Genomic DNA, 23,665 nt, shown 5'->3' with positions numbered 1-23,665 from the left:
CACACTGCAATGTTATGGGACACAACATAAAAGGCGTATTAAAATCAACATTTCTCCAGCATTTATTAAAACATACAGGAAACATAAAGGGATTAAAATGGTTACAGCTAGATGCCATCATGCCAACATCTTTGCAGACTGAGCAAGTGAAATAGCGCATAGAATAAAACATTGACAACACAGCATTGTCCACATAGCATAGGACACGTATTTCAATCCTCATTTAAAAATGTGACTGATTCAGTTTGACCAGACTACACAACGGAGCAGAGCTGTATTACATTTGCTGAAGGTAACAATGATTTATAGACATTGAGATTCAAACAGTGCTTTGCGTCTCTAAATGAGACACTTCCCCATGAATATGACCCCAGAAATGTAATCATCATCAACTTGATGTTTGCTAGTAGATCTACCATGTAGGCCTACAAACTGCAGTGGTTTCATTCTCAAAGTAAGTCTTCAGCCCCCATTCACTTTTCATTTGTGGGATCGAAACACTGTATGGGCCTGAGAACAAAGATTTAGGGCTTTATTCAAGCCGTAACGCAGAAGTTCAGTGTTACCCTCTGGGCACAGCCGTCAATTCAATGTCTATTCCACATTGGTTCAACGTAATTTCATTGAAATGACATGGAAACGACATTGGTTCAACCAGTGTGTCCCCAAGTGGGTACAGCGTGATTGACATTTAGCGGAGACTGCATTCACAGTAAACGCTGCATATGTCAGCTCAATCTGAAATTACCTTTCTATCAGGTAATCTGTAACGCTTCAGCGATGAGACTGAATAGAGCCCATAATGTAGCTAAAAACAAACATAATAAAAAAATATCCTGTAACTCCTAACTGCCACGATATGTCACAATAGGAATTATTTTCATTGTAAAGGTGAAAACAGACAAATGCTAAACTATCGGCAACCTACTGTTGCCCCTCATGGTTGTGCTACTCTCCTCTTTGCGTTCACTGAGAAAAATGATTCATTTGTGTGGGAGAAATTACAGGACTTTGGGGTAAAAGAAAGAAAGCCAATAGACAAAATGCTCTTAATCAGACTTCCACACGACCAATTTGGTTGGAACATAAAAACAGTCAACCCGAGTCAAGGACAGAGGAGAAACATAATTCAAGAACCTTCCTTACATACCCACAAGTTTCACCTACTGTATATGTCCTGGGAAACATGTAGGATCTTTCAATGTAGTAGGCCTCCTGTAGGTTAATACAGATGAGGTACTCCCTCTGTGCCCCTCATACGTTTTCTCTCTTTTACACTCAGTCACACACACACACACACACGCCCTCTCAAGAGGTGGAGGTGCTCCCTGCCCCGGTGTCTTCATCTCCTGTCTTCTGACGTTTCTTGGCCCGAATCTCATTCATGGCCTGCTCTATGGAGCGGGTGTCCCTTTTGTTGGCCACAGGTACTGAGGGAGGAGAGGCAAATATATTTTGTTACGCAAAGAACACAGCACACACCATGAGGAGATGTGATTCTCTGAGGATGAGAAATCAATACTGAGCCTCTTCACACTGACCCATGCCATATGCCTGGTTGGCCTCTAGCGTATGTGCTGCATCCTTAGCAGAAGAGGTGCCGATCAGATGGCTGTACTTGTCACGGTAATTGGAGCTGGGAGACGCTGCCCTCTTCTGTGTCTTACAGGCGGTCTCCTCTTCTAACGCAGCCTGCTCCTGAAGAGCAGTGGACAGGTTTAATTATCAAACACTTTCTTTGAGCAATAGCTCTGAACCCAACCTATACTCCGTAGATATTACGCTGAGTGAACAAAAGACAGAAGCATATTATAGAGCAAAGGGTTACCTGCAAAATGTCAAGGACTACAGCTAGAGTGATTAGATCTATTAAGGTGCAAAAAGACTCAAGTGTGAACCATCAGTACTTGCTATGTTATAACAAGTCTACATTACTTGAAATCGGATCTCTCTCTGTGTAAATGAATGTATTCTGCCAAATGATATACAGTTATGGACATGTACACTAGAGTATGTGTTTCTCTTCAGTTTTGTTCCTCAGTGAGTGTGACTGAGTCTCCAGTCTTACTTTAAGTCTGCGGCGGTATTCAGCTTTTTGGGGGTCCCACTCCTCTCCTTTCCGGTAAGCCTCCAGCTCGTCGTCTGATGGAGCAAACTCCTGCCACAGTCATTTTGAATACATACTTTCAGTTACGCATCAGTAAGAATAACACATATACAACAAATAATAAAATGCCACCACTATGCACAAAAATAATAGTGCAACTCATGGGAAGGGCATGTAAATCTGGTGATATTTGTGAATGCAGCCATAAAGAACATCCAAAAGAGGTCTGACCTTCTTAAAAATCATGACGTATCTGCTCTCCTCATCCTCTCCGAAAGAAAACGATGCCAGACCAGCGACTTCTGCAACATCATGCCTTTAACAAGCCAGGATGTCAGTAAAAGTTTACATGCAAACTGTTACATATTATGTTTGTAGTCCTCTCATAAAAAAAAAAAAACGTATTACATAATGCTCTCTATTTATATATTCAAGGATATATTTTTAATTTTTCACTTACAATATGCTCCTTTCAATCTTTCCCATGGGATTGTACTTCCTCTTCTGTTGCTTAGTGTCTTGAATGAATTCTGACACCTCTTTCTCCATCTGAAAAAGAGATGAAGGCAGTATAAACTCGATTGTTCTTTACCCACCAAAGATCAGTCAATGAAGAATTGGAAACAGTTATTGGATTTGTTTCTTGGGATTTGGGTTGTCCAAGTTACTGACTGGATATTCAGCTGGATGAGCAGAAAATGAGCCCACAAAGGAGACAGAATATAATCCTCCGCCTGCAGGCAGAGCCTCTCACCCTTTTCCTGAACTCTGCTTTCTTTTTCTTCTCATCCTCCTGCATCTTCTTCATTCTTGCTGCCTGTTCTGTTGAGGGATAGAAAACAAGGTTATATTATTCAATTGTTTTCATACTGAAAATATAAGCCTATTAATTCCCATGAGATGTTATAACATATCGATTGTCTGAATAGCATATATTTCCTATACCATACTTTAATTACCTGGACATCACTTTAATAATGTTGGTAAACTCTGGATTTAGTGTCATCTGAGCAAATGAATCCATAGAGCAACAGGATCCTATGCTATAGCTGCTTAAGTGTAATTCACATCATTTTTGGATGAGGGACTACTGACATAGTACATGTGACTTGCATAACAAGCGTTCAGTATGATGTTCATTATTACCAAATAACACACCCACTGGGCACACTACGTCATTTCAATGTGGATAATATTTGGTTGAGACGTTGTTCAATAAGATAACCTATAAGTTAGTTGAATTTCTAATGTGTTATCACTATGCTTTCAACAATCTAAAAGCACAACCAAATTCCAAAGGAAAAACAATGTCTGTTTTTTGTTTAGTTGTCACCCAAATGTCAATTACAGCGCTTTCAACCATTTAAAAGTTAAATAAAGGTTACAGTGCCTTGCAAAAGTATTCATCCCCCTTGGCATTTTTCCTATTTTGTTGCATTACAACCTGTAATTTAAATGTGTTTCTTTATTTATTTGGATTTCATGTGAAGATTTTTTTTATTTTTTATTTATTCATTAAAAAAGAGAAAAAAATTAAAAGTGGTGTGTGCATATTTATTCACCCCCTTTGCTAGGAAGCCCACCTCCAGAAGTCACATAATTAGTTAAATAAAGTCCACCTGTGTGCAATCTAAGTGTCACATGATCTCAGAGAGATATATCACTACACACACACACAAACCTGTTCTGAAAGGCCCATAAGTCTGCAACACCACTAAGCAAGCGGCACCATGAAGACCAAGGAGCTCTCCTTCCTATGCTTCCTGGCTGATGTTTTGGTCACTTTTGAATGCTGGCGGTGCTCTCACTCTAGTGGTAGCATGAGACGGAGTCTACAACCCACACAAGTGGCTCAGGTAGTGCAGTTCATCCAGGATGGCACATCAATGCGAGCTGTGGCAAAAAGGTTTGCTGTGTCTGTCAGCGTAGTGTCCAGAGCATGGAGGCGCTACCAGGAGACAGGCCAGTACATCAGGAGACGTGGAGGAGGCCGTAGGAGGGCAACAACCCAGCAGCAGGACCGCTACCTCCGCCTTTGTGCAAGGAGGTGCACTGCCAGAGCCCTGCAAAATGACCTCCAGCAGGCCACAAATGTGCATGTGTCAGCATATGGTCTCACAAAGGGTCTGAGGATCTCATCTCGGTACCTAATGGCAGTCAGGCTACCTCTGGCGAGCACATGGAGGCCTGTGCGGCCCCACAAAGAAATGCCACCCCACACCAGACTGACCCACCGCCAAACCGGTCATGCTGGAGGATGTTGCAGGCAGCATAACGTTCTCCACGGCGTCTCCAGACTCTGTCACGTCTGTCACATGTGCCCATGTGCTCAGTGTGAACCTGCTTTCATCTGTGAAGAGCACAGGGCGCCAGTGGCGAATTTGCCAATCTTGGTGTTCTCTGGCAAATGCCAAACGTCCTGCACGGTGCTGGGCTGTAAGCACAACCCCCACCTGTGGACGTCGGGCCCTCATACCACCCTCATGGAGTCTGTTTCTGACCGTTTGAGCAGACACATGCAGATTTGTGGCCTGCTGGAGGTCATTTTGCAGGGCTCTGGCAGTGCACCTCCTTGCACAAAGGCGGAGGTAGCGGTCCTGCTGCTGGGTTGTTGCCCTCCTACGGCCTCCTCCACGTCTCCTGATGTACTGGCCTGTCTCCTGGTAGCGCCTCCATGCTCTGGACACTACGCTGACAGACACAGCAAACTTTTTTGCCACAGCTCGCATTGATGTGCCATCCTGGATGAACTGCACTACCTGAGCCACTTGTGTGGGTTGTAGACTCCGTCTCATGCTACCACTAGAGTGAGAGCACCGCCAGCATTCAAAAGTGACCAAAACATCAGCCAGGAAGCATAGGAACTGAGAAGTTGTCTGTGGTCACCACCTGCAGAATCACTCCTTTTTTGGGGGTGTCTTGCTAATAGCCTATAATTTCCACCTTTTGTCTATTCCATTTGCACAACAGCATGTGAAATTTATTGTCAATCAGTGTTGCTTCCTAAGTGGACAGTTTGATTTCACAGAAGTGTGATTGACTTGGAGTTACATTGTGTTGTTTAAGTGTTCCCTTTATTTTTTTGAGCAGTGTAGTTTATTTACACAACAGATTGTGTTATCACTGTGCTTCATCTAATAGCAGAACCAAATTACCTGGATTGCAGTTGAGATCACATTAAAAAGTACATGGTGCAAGTGATCAATGTCATTCGAGATTCTGAGCAGATTATTACAGCAATGTGAAGATCTCCACTGATCTGTGATGACCTATGCATGCTCTCTTGAACATAAGAAATGTATAGTTACAGTAATCTCAAAATGTGGCCACGGATGTTATTAATTTTAAAGGTTAAATGTTATAAACTCAGCAAAAAAATAAACGTCCCTATTTCAGGACCCTGTCTTTCAAAGATAATTCGTAAAAATCCAAATAACTTCACAGATCTTCATTGTAAAGGGTTTAAACACTGTTTCCCATGCTTGTTCAATGAACCATAAACAATTAACGACCGTTCCACAGGTGCATGTTCATTAAGACACTAACAGCTTACAGACAGTAGGCAATTAAGGTCACGGTTATGAAAACTTAGAACACTAAAGAGGCCTTTCTACTGACTCTGAAAAACACCAAAAGAGAGATGCCCAGGGTCCCTGCTCATCTGCGTGAACGTGCCTTAGGCATGCTGTAAGGAGGCATGAAGACTGCAGATGTGGCCAGGGAAATAAATTGCAATGTCTGTACTGTGAGATGCCCAAGACAGCGCTACAGGGAGACAGGATGGACAGCTGATCGTCCTCGCAGTGGCAGACCACGTGTAACACCTGCACAGGATCGGTACATCCGAACATCACATCTGCGGGACAGGTACAGGATGGCAACAACTGCCCGAGTTACACCAGGAATGCACAATCCCTCCATCAGTGCTCAGACTGTCCACAATAGGCTGGACTGAGGGCTTGTAGGCCTGTTGTAAGGCAGGTCCTCACCAGACATCACCGGCAACAATGTCGCCTATGGGCACAAACCCACTGTTGATGGACCAGACAGGACTGGCAAAAAGTGCTCTTCACTGACGAGCTGCGGTTGTGTCTCACCAGGGGTGATGGTCGGATTCGCGTTTATGGTCGAAGGGATGAGCATTACACCGAGGCCTGTACTCTGGAGCGGGATCGATTTGGAGGTGGAGGATCTGTCATGGTCTGGGGCGGTGTGTCATAGCATCATTGGACTGAGCTTGTTGTCATTGCCTGCAAACTCAACCCTGTGCGTTACAGGGAAGACATCCTCCTCCCTCTTGCAGTAGGGAACTTGCATGTGCCTTGGTGGAAGAGTGGGGTAACATCTCACAGCAAGAACTGGCAAATCTGGTGCTGTCCATGAGGAGGAGATGCACTGCAGTACTTAAGGCAGCTGGTAGCCACACCAGATACTGACTGTTACTTTTGATTTTGACCCCCCCTTTGTTCAGGGCCACATTATTCCATTTCTGTTAGTCACATGTCTGTGGAAATTGTTCAGTTTATGTCTCAGTTGTTGAATCTTATGTTCATCCAAATATTTACACATGTTAAGTTTGCTGAAAATAAACGCAGATGACAGTGAGAGGACCTTTCTTCTTTTGCTGAGTTTATTAGTGTGTGTTAACTTCAGGCTATTTACTGTATTACAAAAGTAATAGACAAGAGTTACAGAATAGGACTAAATCAAATCAAACTTTAAATGCACTTTATATAAAGTTTGATATGATGTAGTCCTATTCTTTAACTTAGATTGTTGGTTAAGATGAAGACTTGAATCCAACATATCAATTTGAAATTCAAACAAACTGGAATTAAAGCCAGACTAAGTCAGATGCAAAGATTGGACAATCCAAGCAGAAGACATCTCCTTCAAAATGTTGATATTTGGTTGCGTTGACACCAAACAATTCAATATCAATAAAAAAAAAGTTTTTTTTTAAATAAAAAAATCCACCCTAGGCCTAATTTATTGTCTATTTTTTGTTGAATTCAAACAGTTGCTCGATGACTTGCAAATGCTATAAACAGTGCATTCAGAAAGTATTCAGACCCCTTGACTTTCCACATTGTTACGTTACAGCTTTATTCTAAAATGGATAAAAAAAAAAAAAAGATCCTCAATCTACACCCAATACCCCATAATGACGAAGCAAAAACAGGTTTTATGAAACGCTTGAACATAAAATATTAAAAAATAATTACAAAAAAAAAACCTTCCCTAGAGCTGGCCGCCCAGCAAAACTGAGCAATAGGGGGAGAATAACTCTTTGTCCTGAATGCCAAGTGTCACATCTGGTGTAAACCTGGCACCATACCTAAGGTGAAGCATGGTGGTGGTGGCAGCATCATGTTGTGGGGATGTTTTTCAGCCGCTGGGAGACTAGTCAGGATCGAGGGAAAGATGAACGGCGCAAAGTACAGAGAGATCCTTAATGAAAGCCTGCTCCAGAGCGCTCAGGGCCTCAGACTGGGACAAAGGTTCCCCTTCCAACAGGAAAACAACCCTAAGCACACAGCCAAGACAATGCAGGAGTGGCTTCAGGACAAGTCTCTGAACGTCCCGCCAGAGCCCGGACGTGAACACGATCGAACATCTCTGTAGAGACCTGAAAAAAATCTGTGCAGCAACGCTCCCCAGTTTGAGAGGATCTGCAGAGAATGGGAGAAACTCCCCAAATACAGGTGTGCCAAGCTTGTACCATCATACCCAAGAAAACTCAAGGCTGTAATCGCTGCCAAAAGTGCTTCAACAAAGTACTGAGTAAAGGGTCTTATGTAAATGTGATATTACATTTTTTTTATTTTTTTATACATTTTCAAAAAAAAATTAAACCAGTTTTTGCTTTTTCATTATGGGGTATTGTGTGGATTGAGGAGGGGGGGGATACATGTTAGATTAAAGCTGTAACGTAACACAATGTGGAAAAAGTGAGGGGTCTGAAAACATTTTCCGAATGCACTGTAGGCCTAAAAAACATAGTTGGTGATTGACAAAGTAAGGTCACATTTCATTTGCTCTCTTAAACCTACTCTTTGGAATGACTTCAAAAGCAACAGTGAAGTTAAGTGCAGATCTCTCAACAAATCATTCTCACGACAGTGCATGGGTAATAGTCAGTGTCAAACATAGCGGGGCTTGGTTAAAACCCCTGGAAGGGAGCCCAAAGGGCAGATAGATAGTTCTCCAGTAGGAGGTGCTGCCCAGACTATTTTGTTTTCTGATAGCAGATGTTGAAAGTCTATTATTTTAATAGGTATACATTCAACATTTTATACAAGGTTGGTCTGTTTTAATATTTGGTAACCATGCGGACATAATCATGTAGTTTAAGTTTATTACTTTTTTCAAATCAAATGTATTTTTCACGTAGATTCAACGTCACAATACGTTGACAAATTACATTGAAACAACATTGATTCAACCAGTTTGTGCTGCTTTGCGTGCGCAAACAAACAATGAATGATGGGTAATTTGGCCAATGAGAGCACTAGAAGGACTGACTTTGACCAATAGGATGCATCTTAAACAAAAACGTAATTCACTACAAGGGCAAATACTCGTTCGTGACTGGATACTTTTCTGTACAGACGATAGGGAGGTTGAGAACGCCACGGAACAGCTACATTTACGAAATACTCTTATCTTTACAATCGAATAATACAAACGAATTGAGGATAAATAACTGTAGAGTAATACTGAATATACCTCGGGCCTTTCGTCGGCTCTCCTTGTCGCCGACTGTGGGAGGTTTTTCCATCGAACTCAAGATTGAGCCCAGAAGGTCCGCCATTTTGGACTGAATGATCACTACCGGAAGCAGGATCTTTAAAATCATTCGTGGGTAGGGGATACGCATGCGCATATCAACAAAGAATATTAGAATAATCGGCATAACAGGCTATTTATTATAGCCTTCTATTGACAAACGATGGGTTGTATTAGTGAATGTACTGAAATAATATATATTTTTGGTTTCTTGATGTTAATTACGGTGCCTTTTTTGTTGTCTGTAAATTGTCTGTGTATGCTACAGTACACAGAAAAATGTAAATTAAAAACACGTTTTTTCAATGTATTGCAATTTGCAATATACGTTTATCAAATTTTTATAATAGCTCTAATCAATGATAGAACATTTTCTTCATGAAATTAATAGCAGGTAGTCCAACGTTAGCGGTTAGGAGCATTGGGCCAGTAACCCGAAAGGTTGATGGTTCGAATCCCTGAGCCAAGGAATTTAGGTGAAAAATCTGTCTATGTTCCCTTGAGCCTAGTGATCAACCCTAACGGCTCCTGTAAATTGCTCAGGATAAGAGTGTCTGCTAAAATGTAACATATAAAACATTAATATCCCTTTTCATGAAAAAATACAACTAGTGATTGATCAGATGAAGGGAGGATTATATCTTACAGTTCAAGTCACACTAAATGTATGAAAAGAGGACCTCCGTAAACAGTTGTAACAGAAGTCTAGTAAACCATGCAGTGTGTATACGGATGCGACATTGAACTTCATTGGCATTGTATCAGTCAATGTGATTTCGCTCTGTCAAGAGGTGAAGAATCTTGTTGATCTTAAGATGAGGTATGAATCAGCTCTTTCATTCACACACAAATGGAAGGAGCAGCAAGTAGAACTTGTAGCACTTGTATACCTTTTCCAGCAAAATGATGGTGTTTCAACGATGTAATCTGACATGAATTCTGGTTTTCCAGTATGTGCAGTGCATAACACAGAAGCGGTCAGGATTGGCAACACAACAAGTAACCTTGATGTCTCTCCCCGCTTCTCACTCTGCAAAGGTCAGACCTCCAGTTGTCTCGAGGGTTTACTTCAACACAGGAAGTGAGGCAGAAGGAGAGAGTCAAGGAAGTAGTGATGACAGACTAGTGACAGACAGCAGACTGGAGGGGGAAGATGTGACGTGCAGCAGTGAGAGTGCAAGCAGACTCACCAGGACACTTCTGTACTCTGGCTGGCTACACATAGTGTCTGTGTCCTGTGAAAAATACATTCCACATGGTTGAGAAGAGCCTGTAAATGCACTAGGAACGGATGTTGGTCCATGAAGGTGTGTCCATTAGGGATGGTGAGCACAGCAGGTGGTGACCAGTCACACAGGCACAAGGTGGTGATGATGAATGTCTTGTCGTCTCATCTCCAAAATACCCGTCCACTGCTGCCAGGGTAATGATTCTCTTGACGTTCCCCTTACCCAAGGCTGTCTGCTAAATGTAAACCACCTTGTTTTCTTTCTGCTCACACACAAATTGATAACCAGATCGCTCAATGAGTGACTGTGTGCGATGAGTATGTAAATAACATCAGATTTGATGCATACAGTATAAGGGATGCACTAATAGAAAGCCACTAGAATATTTTCTATAACCTGTTTGTAGCATGCAATAACTATCAACATACCTGTCATTGAAATACTGCTCATCCCTGTTAAAAAATGCAATATTGTAAAACACTTTAGCCATTTAATGGTTATTGTGGGAACATGGATATACAGTACTGAAACTTGATATTATTTAAAATAAATGAAAAATATTTATCTTAATTTTCACCATAGTCGGAAGGCAGACAGACCATGAAATCTACTGTGTGTGTGTGACGTGTGTGTGTGTGGCCCTGCCAAGCTGCCAGTATATCTGTTTGCATGGCAACCTACAAAAGACATAGGAGTTATACGAGATATAATTTTCTCTGATATTTTAAGGGCGAGCATAATACATTCAAAACAGGGATTCTTTCTCTCTTTTTTACTTTTCTTTGTTTCAAGACAGTAAAATATAAGTTATGCAGGCAAGTTACAGTCTAGGCATTTATGTACATTGGGTAGTTGATTTTCAGTTCAACTTAGATTCTGTTAATAATGTTACAGAAACACAGAACAAAACCACATGTCAAGCTGGTTGGATCTGTCATTTGCTCACTTCAGAATCTTCACATGAATTCAACATATTCCAATTAATAACAGTAAAGTATTTACATACACCAGGGATTAAAACATAAACAGACAAGTATCAAAAAGCACCGGGAACACTCATCAGTAATGACCAGGGGATAACAATGGTGGAACAAATCTCTCTCATTCCAAATTCACTAGTGCCCTGGAGCATTTCCTGAGCCTTATCACAAACCAAGGGTTTACATGACAGGTTCACATAGTAGGAGTAAATCCTGATACTGGGGGTAATATCTACATGTAATTAACAGATGTTAAATAGTGACGAAAATTGACAGAAATATATAATAAAATTGGGAGAGATTCGACAATATTTATATTTGGTTTGAAAGAAAAACTACAATGAGCTACAGAAATATGCTAAGCAGCTGTGTGTCCAAGCTGTCCAATAAAATACACAATATAATCTGCTTCCAAAACAACAGTCTAAATCTCAATCAGTCAGAATCATCATTTTTGTCCCTGACCCCAAATATTACACCTCCCACCAGTCTAAATCCTGATCGCCCTTAGGTCCTGTGCATTTATTTGCATCTTTTGCAACATATAGAAATATACTTTCACAGGCTGATGACAGTGTAAGCGAGTGTGTACATGTGTTTCTGTTTTGTTGTATGTCAGTGTGCTCACCCATCATTTGTCCACTGCTAAAAGAATTCCTAACTTCCTATGTCTAAAATGATAGTCTCATCAATTCAAACACCCCACTGGGCACAGACGTCAGTTCAACGTCTAGTTTTGATTTGCATTTGGTTGAGTTGTCAAATAGTGTGAATTCAAGTTTAAATCAACAACAAAAATGGCACCCTGTCATTGGATTGAGGTTAAAGGTTGGGTGAAAAAAAGACGACATTCCCCGACGTTGATGACTTTTTACAAATCCAATCAGTTTTCCACGTTGATTCAACATCATCACATTGATTGTTTGGGAAATTACAACATTGATTCAACCAGTTTTTGCCCAGTGGGACTTGACTTCACTCTGCTACCAATCTCTCTGTCTGACTCAGTCCCAGTGAGACTGAACACAGACAACATTATGGGGTGAACATTGCACTTTTAGGACACCGGAATTCTTGATGTAAAGGTTATGATTTGCATGTTATCTGGCCTCATTTAAAAAAAATTGTTGCTAAAACAAAGCATCGTAAACACATTAAAAGACTGCTAGTTTACCACAGTGGGTTCTACCCTGTGTCTCAGGCTGAGTAGGAATGATCTACTGTGCCTCTCATTACGGGGTCTACACTCCAGTCTTTAATGAAGGAGTAAAGAGGTTCTTCCAAACAAGCAGGGAAAGCCTTGGTTTTAATTGTCATTGACGCAGAAATGGTTTGATATGGAGGACAATACACATCACATGGACACAGACCATGTCAGCGGGCTGCAAACAGTAAATAAAGTGAAGCTCCACGATGTGCCTGCCAGTGCAGAGCCTGGATCAGCCCATCCCACCTGCTAGTGCAAAAATACTGCTTACAGGGGCACTGCAAATCTGCACAAATAACTAAAGCCATGCCACATTTACACCCTACTTGGGCTGGTCTCTCTTAAAGGGACATGCGCACAGTTTACACACAGAGAAGATACAAAGGAAGAAACTGCTGTTAAAGGACATAGAGTGACAGGCCAGTCACATACGGCGATGACGAGGTGATGCTAACCTTTGGCTTTCTGCTGGGTACTAGGCATTCTACGGACTCAGAGGCAGCTGCAGAGAAAGAGTGTCCTATGATAGCGCTGGTCACACATTCAGTGAGAGAGCTGAGCCTCATGTTGCTTCATGGCATCAAAGAGTTCTCCTCTCATTGATAACACCGTCATGTTTGATAAAGTAGAGTGCAGCGCCTCCTTCATTCAACCACCATCTCTCTCCATCTCCAACTTTGCCCTCATTGGTCTCTCTGGAAGACAGAAACCTAATGCTCCATGCTTTGGCCTCTGTTTGTGGACATGATCAGTCAGTGAGGGATCTGTAATATATATGATCTAATTAAGCAATAAGGCACAGAGGGGGTGTGGTATATGGCCAATATACCATTGCTATGGGCTGTTCTTATGCACGACGCAACACGGATTGCCTGGACACAGCTCTTAGCCGTGGTATATTGGCCATATACCCCAAACCCCCGAGGTGCCTTATTGCTATTATAAACTGGTTAGCAACATAATTAGAGCAGTAAAAATAAACGTTTTGTCATACCTATGGTATGCGGTCTGATATACCACGGCTTTCAGACAATCAGCATTCAGGGTTCGAACCACCCAGTTTATAATCTTTGTTTTTGCACGTTAAAATATTTCCTTTTTTCGTACATGGTACAATGCAATGCGCAAAATGGATATGCGCAAATTCTTGAAGCAAAATGTTGCTGAGGACATGCAAGTTGTTGATTATACTGGATGGTGAAAGAGCGATGTTCCTTGGCTTTTCTTCATCTTTCTCTGATTGTCTTTGGCTCCATCTTTTCCTCTTCATGCTCGCGACTCTTTCTTAGAGTGGGGCTTGTTTCCCAAGAGTGAGTCAATCTCAGCCACGGTCTGAGGAGTCATCTGTGAAATAAGCTGCAGGCGTAACATGTCAGTTTAGGACGAGGACATAATGGTCTGGTGTTTGTTCTATAATGGAATTTTAAGTGACATTAATAAGAATGCCTGAAAATAGTTTATTTTTTTAATCATAAAAATATATTAATGTATATATGCAGGTATGCTTATATCACGACAATGTCATTAGTTTGATGAGCTCTGATTGAGTGTGCATTGCAGTGTAACATCAAGATGGTGTGATGTTGAGGGGAGGGTGGTTACCCTAAGGGCACCCAGGTTTTCCACCAGCTGGTCAGTGTTGGAGACACCCATCAGCACTGAGCTCACTCCCTCACTGCGCAGACACCAGGCTGAGAGGACAGAAAAGAGGGAGAGAACACAGAGAGGGCTTAGAGATGGAGGCTGTGTTGATGTGGCAGATTGACACTTCCTTTTAATTTAGTTTTTTAATTCTAAACAGTATGTTAGGCTACGTTTATCCAAATTCTGATATTTTTTTCCAATAATAGGTCTTTTGACCAATTACATCAGATCTTTTCACATCAGATCTTTTTCAGAGCTGATCTGATTGGTCAAAAGACCATTAAGTGAAAAATATATCAGAATTCAAATCAAATCAAATTTTATTTGTCACATACACATGGTTAGCAGATGTTAATGTGAGTGTAGCGAAATGCTTGTGCTTCTAGTTCCGACAATGCAGTAATAACCAACGAGTAATCTAACCTAACAATTCCACAACTACTACCTTATACACACAAGTGTAAAGGGATAAAGAATATGTACATAAAGATATATGAATGAGTGATGGTACAGAACGGCATAGGCAAGATGCAGTAGATGGTATCGAGTACAGTATATACATATGAGATGAGTAATGTAGGGTATGTAAACATAAAAGTGCATAGTTTAAAGTGGCTAGTGATACATGTATTACATAAAGATGGCAAGATGCAGTAGATGATATAGAGTACAGAGTACAGAGATATAGAGTGCAGTAGATGATATTCGGCTGCCTGTTTAAACGCAGCCTCTGAGTGTCAGACAGTCATAAGATAACAAATATGGACAAAACAATTAACACACATACACACACTCACAGAGTCACATACACATACACACACGCATACACAAACACACACCATACCGATGGCTAGCTGTGCGGCGGTGCAGCCCAGTCTGTCGGCCATTAGGTGGAGCTCTTTAATCTTGGCCAGCTGCTTGCGTCCCTCCTCACTGTTGACACGCTCCTTCAGCCACTGGTAACCCTGCACCAATATTAGACGGAACAAACACGGAAATATTTAATGGTGTCATGCACGGTTGTAGGCCTAATAGACACACAGTCGGGTAGCACCTACAGAACTCCAATTAAATAGAAAACACAGGGGAATATCCACTAATTAAAAACATGTTTATTTTGTCTGGAGAACTCACTTTCATATTAGCCCTGGAGATGTCAGGTACACCCTCACTGTACTTCCCTGTAATCAGTCCACATGCAAGGGGAGACCAGGTCATTGCCCCTACACCTAGACAAGAGAGGGAGAGACAAAGATCCTGTTGAGAGGACATTCGGTGCTGTTCGCTGGGCTGTGTGAGTGTGGATGACTGACCTATCTTGTGGTAGAGTTCAGGGAGCTGCACCTCCACCTTGTCCCTCTGGAAGTAGTGATACTCAGCCTGCTCACATACAGGTGGGATCAGGTTGAACTGACGCGCCACTGAGTACGCCTCCTGGTGGCAGGGAAACAGAATAACACCATCACCACAGAGAACTCATGGCCTTACGTCGTTGACTGACAAGAGCAGGTGTTGACTGGAATGTATTAGATAACAGGGAGAGATAACAGGGGACTCACCATGATCTCCATGGCACTCCAGCGAGAGGTGCCCCAGTACATTGCCATGCCCTGATTTATTACAAAGGTCATGGCCCGGACTATCTCTGCAAATAACATGAACCAACTTGTTACACGCTGGTAATAAACATACTGTAACAAAGATATTACATGCTTAGAATGTAAACATTAAGACACTTTTTAACGAGTGCATTCAGTAATAAATGCTACAAAGGGTTGTGAGCAGCGCAGAAGACACATTTCCGTTGTAACAGATGGACAATACAGTCGAAATACTGGTGTGACTATGACTGACCTTCCATAGGGCTGTTGACGTCATTCCGGTTGGCAAAGACAATGTCCACATAATCTAACTGGAGTCTGGACAGGGATCCTCTCAAACCTGCAATGTAATGGGCATCATCATCATCATCATCATCATTCACATCATCATCATCTTCATCAGTATGGTCATCATCATTCACATCATCATCTTCATCATTATCGTAATCATCTTCATAATCATTATCGCCACTGTATCCTATTATAAGTCAATTTGACTCTACCTTCAATGATGTGCTTTCTGGAGAGTCCCCTTTCTGTCTCTGCCCTGAGTGATAGCAACAATACAGAGTCACTTTGTCAGAACAATGAAGAAATTATGACTGTTATATCTGACATATTTTTCCCAGGATACTTACTGCCCTCCCCAATAGATCTTGGTTGTCACAACATAACTAGAACGCCTGCCAAAGAAATAGGAGGAGAGGTTAGAGGGGACAAGGAAATAGACTATCTTTTCATCACATAGTAATTTGAGAAACTAAAAGACTGACAGACAGAGAAACTAAAAGCATTTGAAAAAGTGCCAACAGAACCAGCAATAATAAAATAAGTATGAAAATAAACAATCTATTTATTCAAACAATCTATCATATTTTAAAAAACAAGGTCTGTCTGTTCTTAATAAATGTGAAAAGCAAAGTTCACAGAAAAATATTTATGATGTAATATAGTTAGATAGACAGCTATTCATATCCACATGAGTCACATTAGAAATATGAGTAATATCACCTCCATCTTTTCTTCTTGACGATGTTCCCTAGGGTGATTTCAGCCCTGTGGAGAGAAGATGTGATGGAATAAAAATCAGTGGGGAGACAGAAAGATTGACAGAAAGAGATGGAGTGATAGACAGAGGCAGGAAGTGTATACAGACAAAGAGAAGGAATAGAAGAGAGCAGTGAAAGGAGGTGTGAAAAGCTGACCTGCCGGAGGCATACACCTCTGCTGTGTCAAAGAGGTTCACCCCGGCCTCATAGGCAATGGTCATCAGGTTCTCAGCCATCTGAGGGGACAGAGAGACAGACACTGAGAGAGAGAAGCTGAGGGAGAGACAGTGGACAGAGAGAGACTGAGAGAGAGAGACTGGGACTGAGAGAGGGACAGAGCGAGAGAGAAAGAGAGAAAGAGAGAGAGAGAGACAGAGTGAGACAGACATAGACACTAACATTGTGAGAGAGACTGAGAGGTCAAAAAGGTGCAGCCTCAGAATGGGGTCACCCTTTCCTGCAGTCAATGACCAAAAACGCTCTCTTTGGCCTCATGGGTGGAATGTTATTAGTATTTTTTATAATTACATAATTCATAAAGATTATTAGAAAAAACCTAAGTCAAACAGTTTTGTTATATTTCAGTAATGTATATAAAGTGTAATATTGGGATGCAAACTCAAAATATCTAACATGGTACAGGTGTCTTCTTTTTGTTAAGCCCATAACCATGTGTGTGAGATGTACACATTTGTTCCCAAGTAGATTTGTTTAAGACTACCAAGAAACACTCTGTGTGACCCTGGTTTAGCACACTGCAGTAATTAAACAGGGTGTCCCAAAACATTGTTACATAACTCACCTCGTCAGATATCTGTGATCCAAATGTCACCCAGGTGCCTACGGTCAGACAGACAGAGAGACAGACAGACAGGCAGACAGATGGCGAGAGACAGTTCTGTTACATTGCTGAGGGAGTCTCTATTGCCAATTGTTATCAGTTCTGTTACATTGCTCAGGGAGTCTCTATTGCCAATTGTTATCAGTTCTGTTATATTGCTCAGGGAGTCTCTATTGCCAATTGTTATCAGTTCTGTTACATTGCTCAGGGAGTCTCTATTGCCAATTGTTATCAGTTCTGTTACATTGCTCAGGGAGTCTCTAATGCCAATTGTTATCAGTTCTGTTATATTGCTCAGGGAGTCTCTAATGCCAATTGTTATCAGTTCTGTTACATTGCTCAGGGAGTCTCTAATGCCAATTGTTATCAGTTCTGTTACATTGCTCAGGGAGTCTCTATTGCCAATTGTTATCAGTTCTGTTATATTGCTCAGGGAGTCTCTATTGCCAATTGTTATCAGTTCTGTTACATTGCTCAGGGAGTCTCTATTGCCAATTGTTATCAGTTCTGTTACATTGCTCAGGGAGTCTCTATTGCCAATTGTTATCAGTTCTGTTATATTGCTCAGGGGGTCTCTATTGCCAATTGTTATCAGTTCTGTTACATTGCTCAGGGAGTCTCTATTGCCAATTGTTATCAGTTCTGTTATATTGCTCAGGGAGTCTCTAATGCCAATTGTTATCAGTTCTGTTACATTGCTCAGGGAGTCTCTAATGCCAAATGTTATCAGTTCTGTTACATTGCTCAGGGAGTCTCTAATGCCAATTGTTATCAGTTCTGTTACATTGCTCAGGGAGTCTCTAATGCCAATTGTTATCAGTTCTGTTACATTGCTCAGGGAGTCTCTATTGCCAATTGTTATCAGTTCTGTTATATTGCTCAGGGAGTCTCTAATGCCAATTGTTATCAGTTCTGTTACATTGCTCAGGGAGTCTCTAATGCCAATTGTTATCAGTTCTGTTATATTGCTCAGGGAGTCTCTAATGCCAATTGTTATCAGTTCTGTTACATTGCTCAGGGAGTCTCTAATGCCAATTGTTATCAGTTCTGTTATATTGCTCAGGGAGTCTCTAATGCCAATTGTTATCAGTTCTGTTACATTGCTCAGGGAGTCTCTAATGCCAATTGTTATCAGTTCTGTTACATTGCTGAGGGAGTCTCTAATGCCAATTGTTATCAGTTCTGTTACATTGCTGAGGGAGTCTCTATTGCCAATTGTTATCAGTTCTGTTATATTGCTCAGGGAGTCTCTAATGCATATTGTTATCAGTTCTGTTACATTGCTGAGGGAGTCTCTATTGCCAATTGTTATCAGTTCTGTTATATTGCTCAGGGAGTCTCTAATGCATATTTTTCTGGTCCATTTATTTTGTACCCACCCAGCCCTAAGCAGGACACACGCAGACCAGACTTCCCCAGGTTCCTGAGAAAGACAGGGGTCAGGGAAGAGAAAACAAGGCAACAGTAAACATGTCGTCCCCCACAAATTATGCAGCCTCCCCCCATGGGCCAATTGAGATATCGCGTGTGTAATCAGTGTAACTTTGTAAATGCCCGACCTCTATGGCAAGACGCATCATTCACCATCAAGTTTCATCAAAATCATCCCTGTGCTTTCTGAGATACCGCGTGTGACTAACGTAGGAACGAACGGAGACAGATCCACAGTTCCCTACCCGATGACAATAAGAGTTATGAACACTTTCTTAGGGACATGACAAAGATGTACAGTATGCCATTACCCCAAAATCTACCTACGTTTGCACTTCTTGTGCTTTCTAGCATAGTACGCACAGTCACAGAATGAGGTTCCTAAATAACTAGGATCAACGCCTACACCTCTCAACTAAATTTTACAACACAATCTGCAGATACGCATTCTGAATAACACTGCTTTATCAATCTGGATAAGTGAGTGTATTTCTGGCAGTGATTATCGCCTGAGTGCCCAGACGGCCACTGTTGAACAGGTGACCTCTACCCTTCTCACATCAACAGTTCAGTGTAATATAGTGTACTTGGCTATAATAATAGGGCACTGGGTGGTTTAACCCCTACACCGGATAAAGCTGTACAGTATATACTCGTATATCCATAATAACATATTCTCCTTTCCACATGGGTTGATTGAAATTGTTTATATGGTTGGAGAGTCCAGTGCTGGGCATGCCACATCTGATTACCAGAAAGCTGACTGTTGAAGGGAAGGATAGAACTGGAATCAGAGAGCTGCAGTGAGCCCTGGTCATGCAAGCATGTGCCACTGAAATTCTGCGGGCTTCATCCCTGCCCTCCTCCTCCTCCTCCCCTCCTTCGCTGGCGCTCTCCTCCATTCTAATTAGCCGAGGAGCCAGCTGGGAAGGCAGCAGAATTGCAGCAGAACTCATTGCTGCTCGCTGTCTTTTCATCTCCAGCGACTCGCCTCTCTACCTCTCTGCCTGTCTGCCTCTCTACCTGTCTACATCCCTGTCTGTCTACCTGTTTACCTGCCTCTCTATCTGACTGTCTGTCTACCTGACTGCCTGCCTGTCTACCTGCCTGTCTCCCTGCCTGGCTATCTGCCTGTCTTTCTGTTTGCCTGTCTACCTCGCTGTCTGCCTGTCTGACTGCCTGTCTACCTGCCTGTCAAACGGTCTGTCTATCTGCCTGCCTGCCTGTCTACCAATCTGCCTGTCTATCTGCCAGCCCGCCTGTCTGTCTGTCTGCCTGCCTGTATACCTGTCTACCTCCATGACTGTCTGCCTGTCTGTACACCTGTCTATCTGCCTGCCTGTCTGTCTGTCTGTCTGCGTCCGCTACAAATAGCTCTATGGAAAGAGACAGACTGTCAGAGCGTTTAGATCGAGGCAGACGAGAGCTGCTTTATTTTCCCTGCTCTATTGTTATTTGCCTGGCCAGCTATTTTTAGAATTGTGCTTTTGTGTGCCCTTGTGTGTGTATGTACATAGGCATGTTGTGTGTTTGTGTGCCTGTCACATGTACTCTCAAGAAATGTGTAATTGATCCAATGTAGATGTATCTGCAAGGAGAGAGGATGGAGTACTTTTTTTGTAAATTACATTAGTCATTCTTTTCCCCCAAAGAAATCCAGCCTTTGGGCAACAGTCAAGCTCTCACTTTCAACACTGTCAGGGATTCAAATCACAACATACTGACCACAACAACACAGATATATTACAATTTAGCTGATATCTACAAAAAATCTCAAGCCTTTCCTGAAAGCTTATGTTTTCACAGCTCCCCTATGGGAGCTATATATATATATATATATATATATATATATACAGTGGGGAGAACAAGTATTTGATACACTGCCGATTTTGCAGGTTTTCCTACTTACAAAGCATGTAGAGGTCTGTAATTTTTATCATAGGTACACTTCAACTGTGAGAGACGGAATCTAAAACAAAAATCCAGAAAATCACATTGTATGATTTTTAAGTAATTAATTTGCATTTTATTGCATGACATAAGTATTTGATACATCAGAAAAGCAGAACTTAATATTTGGTACAGAAACCTTTGTTTGCAATTACAGAGATCATACGTTTCCTGTAGTTCTTGACTAGGTTTGCACACACTGCAGCAGGGATTTTGGCCCACTCCTCCCTACAGATCTTCTCCAGATCCTTCAGGTTTCGGGGCTGTCGCTGGGCAATACGGACTTTCAGCTCCCTCCAAAGATTTTCTATTGGGTTCAGGTCTGGAGACTGGCTAGGCCACTCCAGGACCTTGAGATGCTTCTTACGGAGCCACTCCTTAGTTGCCATGGCTGTGTGCTTCGTGTCGTTGTCATGCTGGAAGACCCAGCCACGACCCATCTTCAATGCTCTTACTGAGGGAAGAAGGTTGTTGGCCAAGATCTCGCGATACATGGCCCCATCCATCCTCCCCTCAATACGGTGCAGTCGTCCTGTCCCCTTTGCAGAAAAGCATCCCCAAAGAATGATGTTTCCACCTCCATGCTTCACGGTTGGGATGGTGTTCTTGGGGTTGTACTCATACTTCTTCTTCCTCCAAACACGGCGAGTGGAGTTAGACCAAAAAGCTCTATTTTTGTCTCATCAGACCACATGACCTTCTCCCATTCCTCCTCTGGATCATCCAGATGGTCATTGGCAAACTTCAGACAGGCCTGGACATGCACTGGCTTAAGCAGGGGGACCTTGCGTGCGCTGCAGGATTTTAATCCATGACGGCGTAGTGTGTTACTAATGGTTTTCTTTGAGACTGTGGTCCCAGCTCTCTTCAGGTCATTGACCAGGTCCTGCCGTGTAGTTCTGGGCTGATCCCTCACCTTCCTCATGATCATTGATGCCCCACGAGGTGAAATCTTGCATGGAGCCCCAGACCGAGGGTGATTGACCGTCATCTTGAACTTCTTCCATTTTCTAATAATTGCGCCAACAGTTGTTTCCTTCTCACCAAGCTGCTTGCCTATTGTCCTGTAGCCCATCCCAGCCTTGTGCAGGTCTACAATTTTATCCCTGATGTCCTTACACAGCTCTCTGGTCTTGGCCATTGTGGAGAGGTTGGAATCTGTTTGATTGTGTGTGGACAGGTGTCTTTTATACAGGTAACGAGTTCAAACAGGTGCAGTTAATACAGGTAATGAGTGGAGAACAGGAGGGCTTCTTAAAGAAAAACTAACAGGTCTGTGAGAGCCGGAATTCTTACTGGTTGGTAGGTGATCAAATACTTATGTCATGCAATAAAATGCAAATTAATTATTTAAAAATCATACAATGTGATTTTCTGGATTTTTGTTTTAGATTCCGTCTCTCACAGTTGAAGTGTACCTATGATAAAAATTACAGACCTCTACATGCTTTGTAAGTAGGAAAACCTGCAAAATCGGCAGTGTATCAAATACTTGTTCTCCCCACTGTATATATATACTGTATAGCTTATGTACCTACACTCTTAGAAAAAAGTGTTATTTCGCTGTCCTCATAGGAGAACCATTTTGTGTTCCAGGTTGAACCCTTGTGGGTTCCATGTACAATGGAACCCAAAAGGGTTCTTCAAAGGGTTCTCCTACGGGGACAGCCAAATAACCCTTTTAGGTTATAGATAGCACCTTTTTTTCTAAGAGTGTAGCTCAATATGCTTGCTTAAATATATCCTCAAATTTCTTTGGAGAACACAAACTGAGGCTGAAGCCTTTAGCGTATATCATGCATCAATGTCACTTTGAGAGTTGAAATCAAGTTAATATCTGGCCCTGAGACAGTCAGAGAGACAAACACACAAACAGAGGGGCATGTATGAATTAGAGCTGCCACTGCTAGATATGCAAAACACACTTATTATTAATATTCATATACATTGTTCATATTCAGATTATTAACATTCTTCTTCTTCTTCTTATTATTATTTTGGGTTCTGGGTGATGGAGTGTCACTGTCATTGTCAGTATGTGTGAGAACTGCACCCCCTCCTCCCTCTGCAGTGTTGTGATCCACAAAGCTGCTGTCTGTCAGTCTGTGGGGGACTATAGGGACACACACATGCAAGCACACACACACACATACACACTAACAGAAAGAAAAAAGCATAAGGACAAACAAAACATACACAAATAAACATACAGTACACACATAAACGCACATTAGCCTACAGTACATATTGCAGTACAAACTACAGTATATAGCCTACAGTACATACTACAGTATATACCCTACAGTACATACTACAGCACATACTACAGTATACACTACAGTACATACTACATTATATAGCCTACAGTACATACAACAGTATATAGCCTATATTACATACTACAGTTTATACTACAGTATATGAGCATAAAAACATGCGTACATGTGAGCTGGTCTGTGAGCTGGTCTGTGTGTTGGTCTGTGAGCTGGTCTGTGTGTTGGTCTGTGAGCTGGTCTGTGAGCTGGTCTCTGAGCTGGTCTGTGAGCTGGTGTTTGAGCTGGTCTGTGTGTTGGTCTGTGTGTTGGTCTGTGAGCTGGTCTCTGAGCTGGTCTGTGTGTTGGTCTGTGAGCTGGTCTGTGGGCTTGTCTGTGGGCTGGTCTGTGAGCTGGTCTGTGTGTTGGTCTGTGAGCTGGTCTCTAAGCTGGTCTGTGTGTTGGTCTGTGAGCTGGTCTGTGAGCTGGTCTGTGTGTTGGTCTGTGAGCTGGTCTGTGAGCTGGTCTGTGTGCTGGTCTGTGTGCTGGTCTGTGAGCTGGTCTGTGAGCTGGTCTGTGAGCTGG

At 42.1% G+C, this 23,665-nt stretch overlaps 2 protein-coding genes and 1 long non-coding RNA gene across 5 annotated transcripts in view; 1 reads left to right on the top strand and 2 right to left on the bottom strand.

The window, feature by feature from the left end:
• Positions 1 to 38: 38 nt before the first annotated feature.
• spag7 (sperm associated antigen 7) lies at positions 39 to 9,016 on the bottom strand. The gene is made up of 7 exons (XM_071364464.1): positions 8,837 to 9,016; positions 2,862 to 2,929; positions 2,568 to 2,656; positions 2,339 to 2,423; positions 2,069 to 2,158; positions 1,542 to 1,698; positions 39 to 1,430 (listed from the first exon to the last, which is right to left on the bottom strand). The coding sequence occupies exons 1-7, from the start codon at positions 8,991 to 8,993 to the stop codon at positions 1,309 to 1,311; spliced, it is 768 nt and encodes a 255-aa protein (XP_071220565.1). The 5' UTR covers positions 8,994 to 9,016; the 3' UTR covers positions 39 to 1,308.
• On the top strand, positions 8,836 to 11,170 carry LOC139552592 (uncharacterized). The gene is made up of 2 exons (XR_011670455.1): positions 8,836 to 8,972; positions 9,935 to 11,170. It is a non-coding gene; the product is annotated as an uncharacterized lncRNA (long non-coding RNA).
• LOC139552590 (voltage-gated potassium channel subunit beta-3-like) overlaps positions 10,602 to 23,665 on the bottom strand; it is a 25,933-nt gene continuing 12,869 nt past the window's right edge. For all 3 annotated transcript variants that reach the window (XM_071364463.1, XM_071364461.1, XM_071364462.1), the window contains exons 2-14: positions 18,827 to 18,870; positions 17,409 to 17,446; positions 16,763 to 16,842; positions 16,569 to 16,613; positions 16,196 to 16,240; positions 16,061 to 16,104; positions 15,811 to 15,897; positions 15,516 to 15,601; positions 15,270 to 15,390; positions 15,091 to 15,185; positions 14,801 to 14,921; positions 13,915 to 14,003; positions 10,602 to 13,668 (exon numbers count right to left, since the gene is read on the bottom strand). In XM_071364463.1, coding sequence (XP_071220564.1) covers positions 13,579 to 13,668; positions 13,915 to 14,003; positions 14,801 to 14,921; positions 15,091 to 15,185; positions 15,270 to 15,390; positions 15,516 to 15,601; positions 15,811 to 15,897; positions 16,061 to 16,104; positions 16,196 to 16,240; positions 16,569 to 16,613; positions 16,763 to 16,842; positions 17,409 to 17,446; positions 18,827 to 18,870 — 985 coding nt within the window. In that variant the 3' untranslated portion in view covers positions 10,602 to 13,578. The remainder of the gene's footprint in view (positions 13,669 to 13,914; positions 14,004 to 14,800; positions 14,922 to 15,090; positions 15,186 to 15,269; positions 15,391 to 15,515; positions 15,602 to 15,810; positions 15,898 to 16,060; positions 16,105 to 16,195; positions 16,241 to 16,568; positions 16,614 to 16,762; positions 16,843 to 17,408; positions 17,447 to 18,826; positions 18,871 to 23,665) is intronic.

The sequence above is a fragment of the Salvelinus alpinus genome, chromosome 24 (assembly GCF_045679555.1).
Source record: "Salvelinus alpinus chromosome 24, SLU_Salpinus.1, whole genome shotgun sequence".
Lineage (NCBI taxonomy): Eukaryota > Metazoa > Chordata > Actinopteri > Salmoniformes > Salmonidae > Salvelinus > Salvelinus alpinus.
Note: the sequence above shows the minus strand (reverse complement) of the source record. Positions and strands in the feature narration are given on the sequence as shown.

Coding starts and splice junctions, on each gene's coding strand:
- spag7 (XM_071364464.1), bottom strand. CDS start 8,993: ATGCGCATGCGTATCCCCTACCCACGAATGATTTTAAAGATCCTGCTT. Junction 2,657..2,861: donor AAGCAGAGTTCAGGAAAAGG/GTGAGAGGCTCT, acceptor TCTCTTTTTCAG/ATGGAGAAAGAGGTGTCAGA. Junction 1,699..2,068: donor AATACCGCCGCAGACTTAAA/GTAAGACTGGAG, acceptor ACTGCTCTTCAG/GAGCAGGCTGCGTTAGAAGA.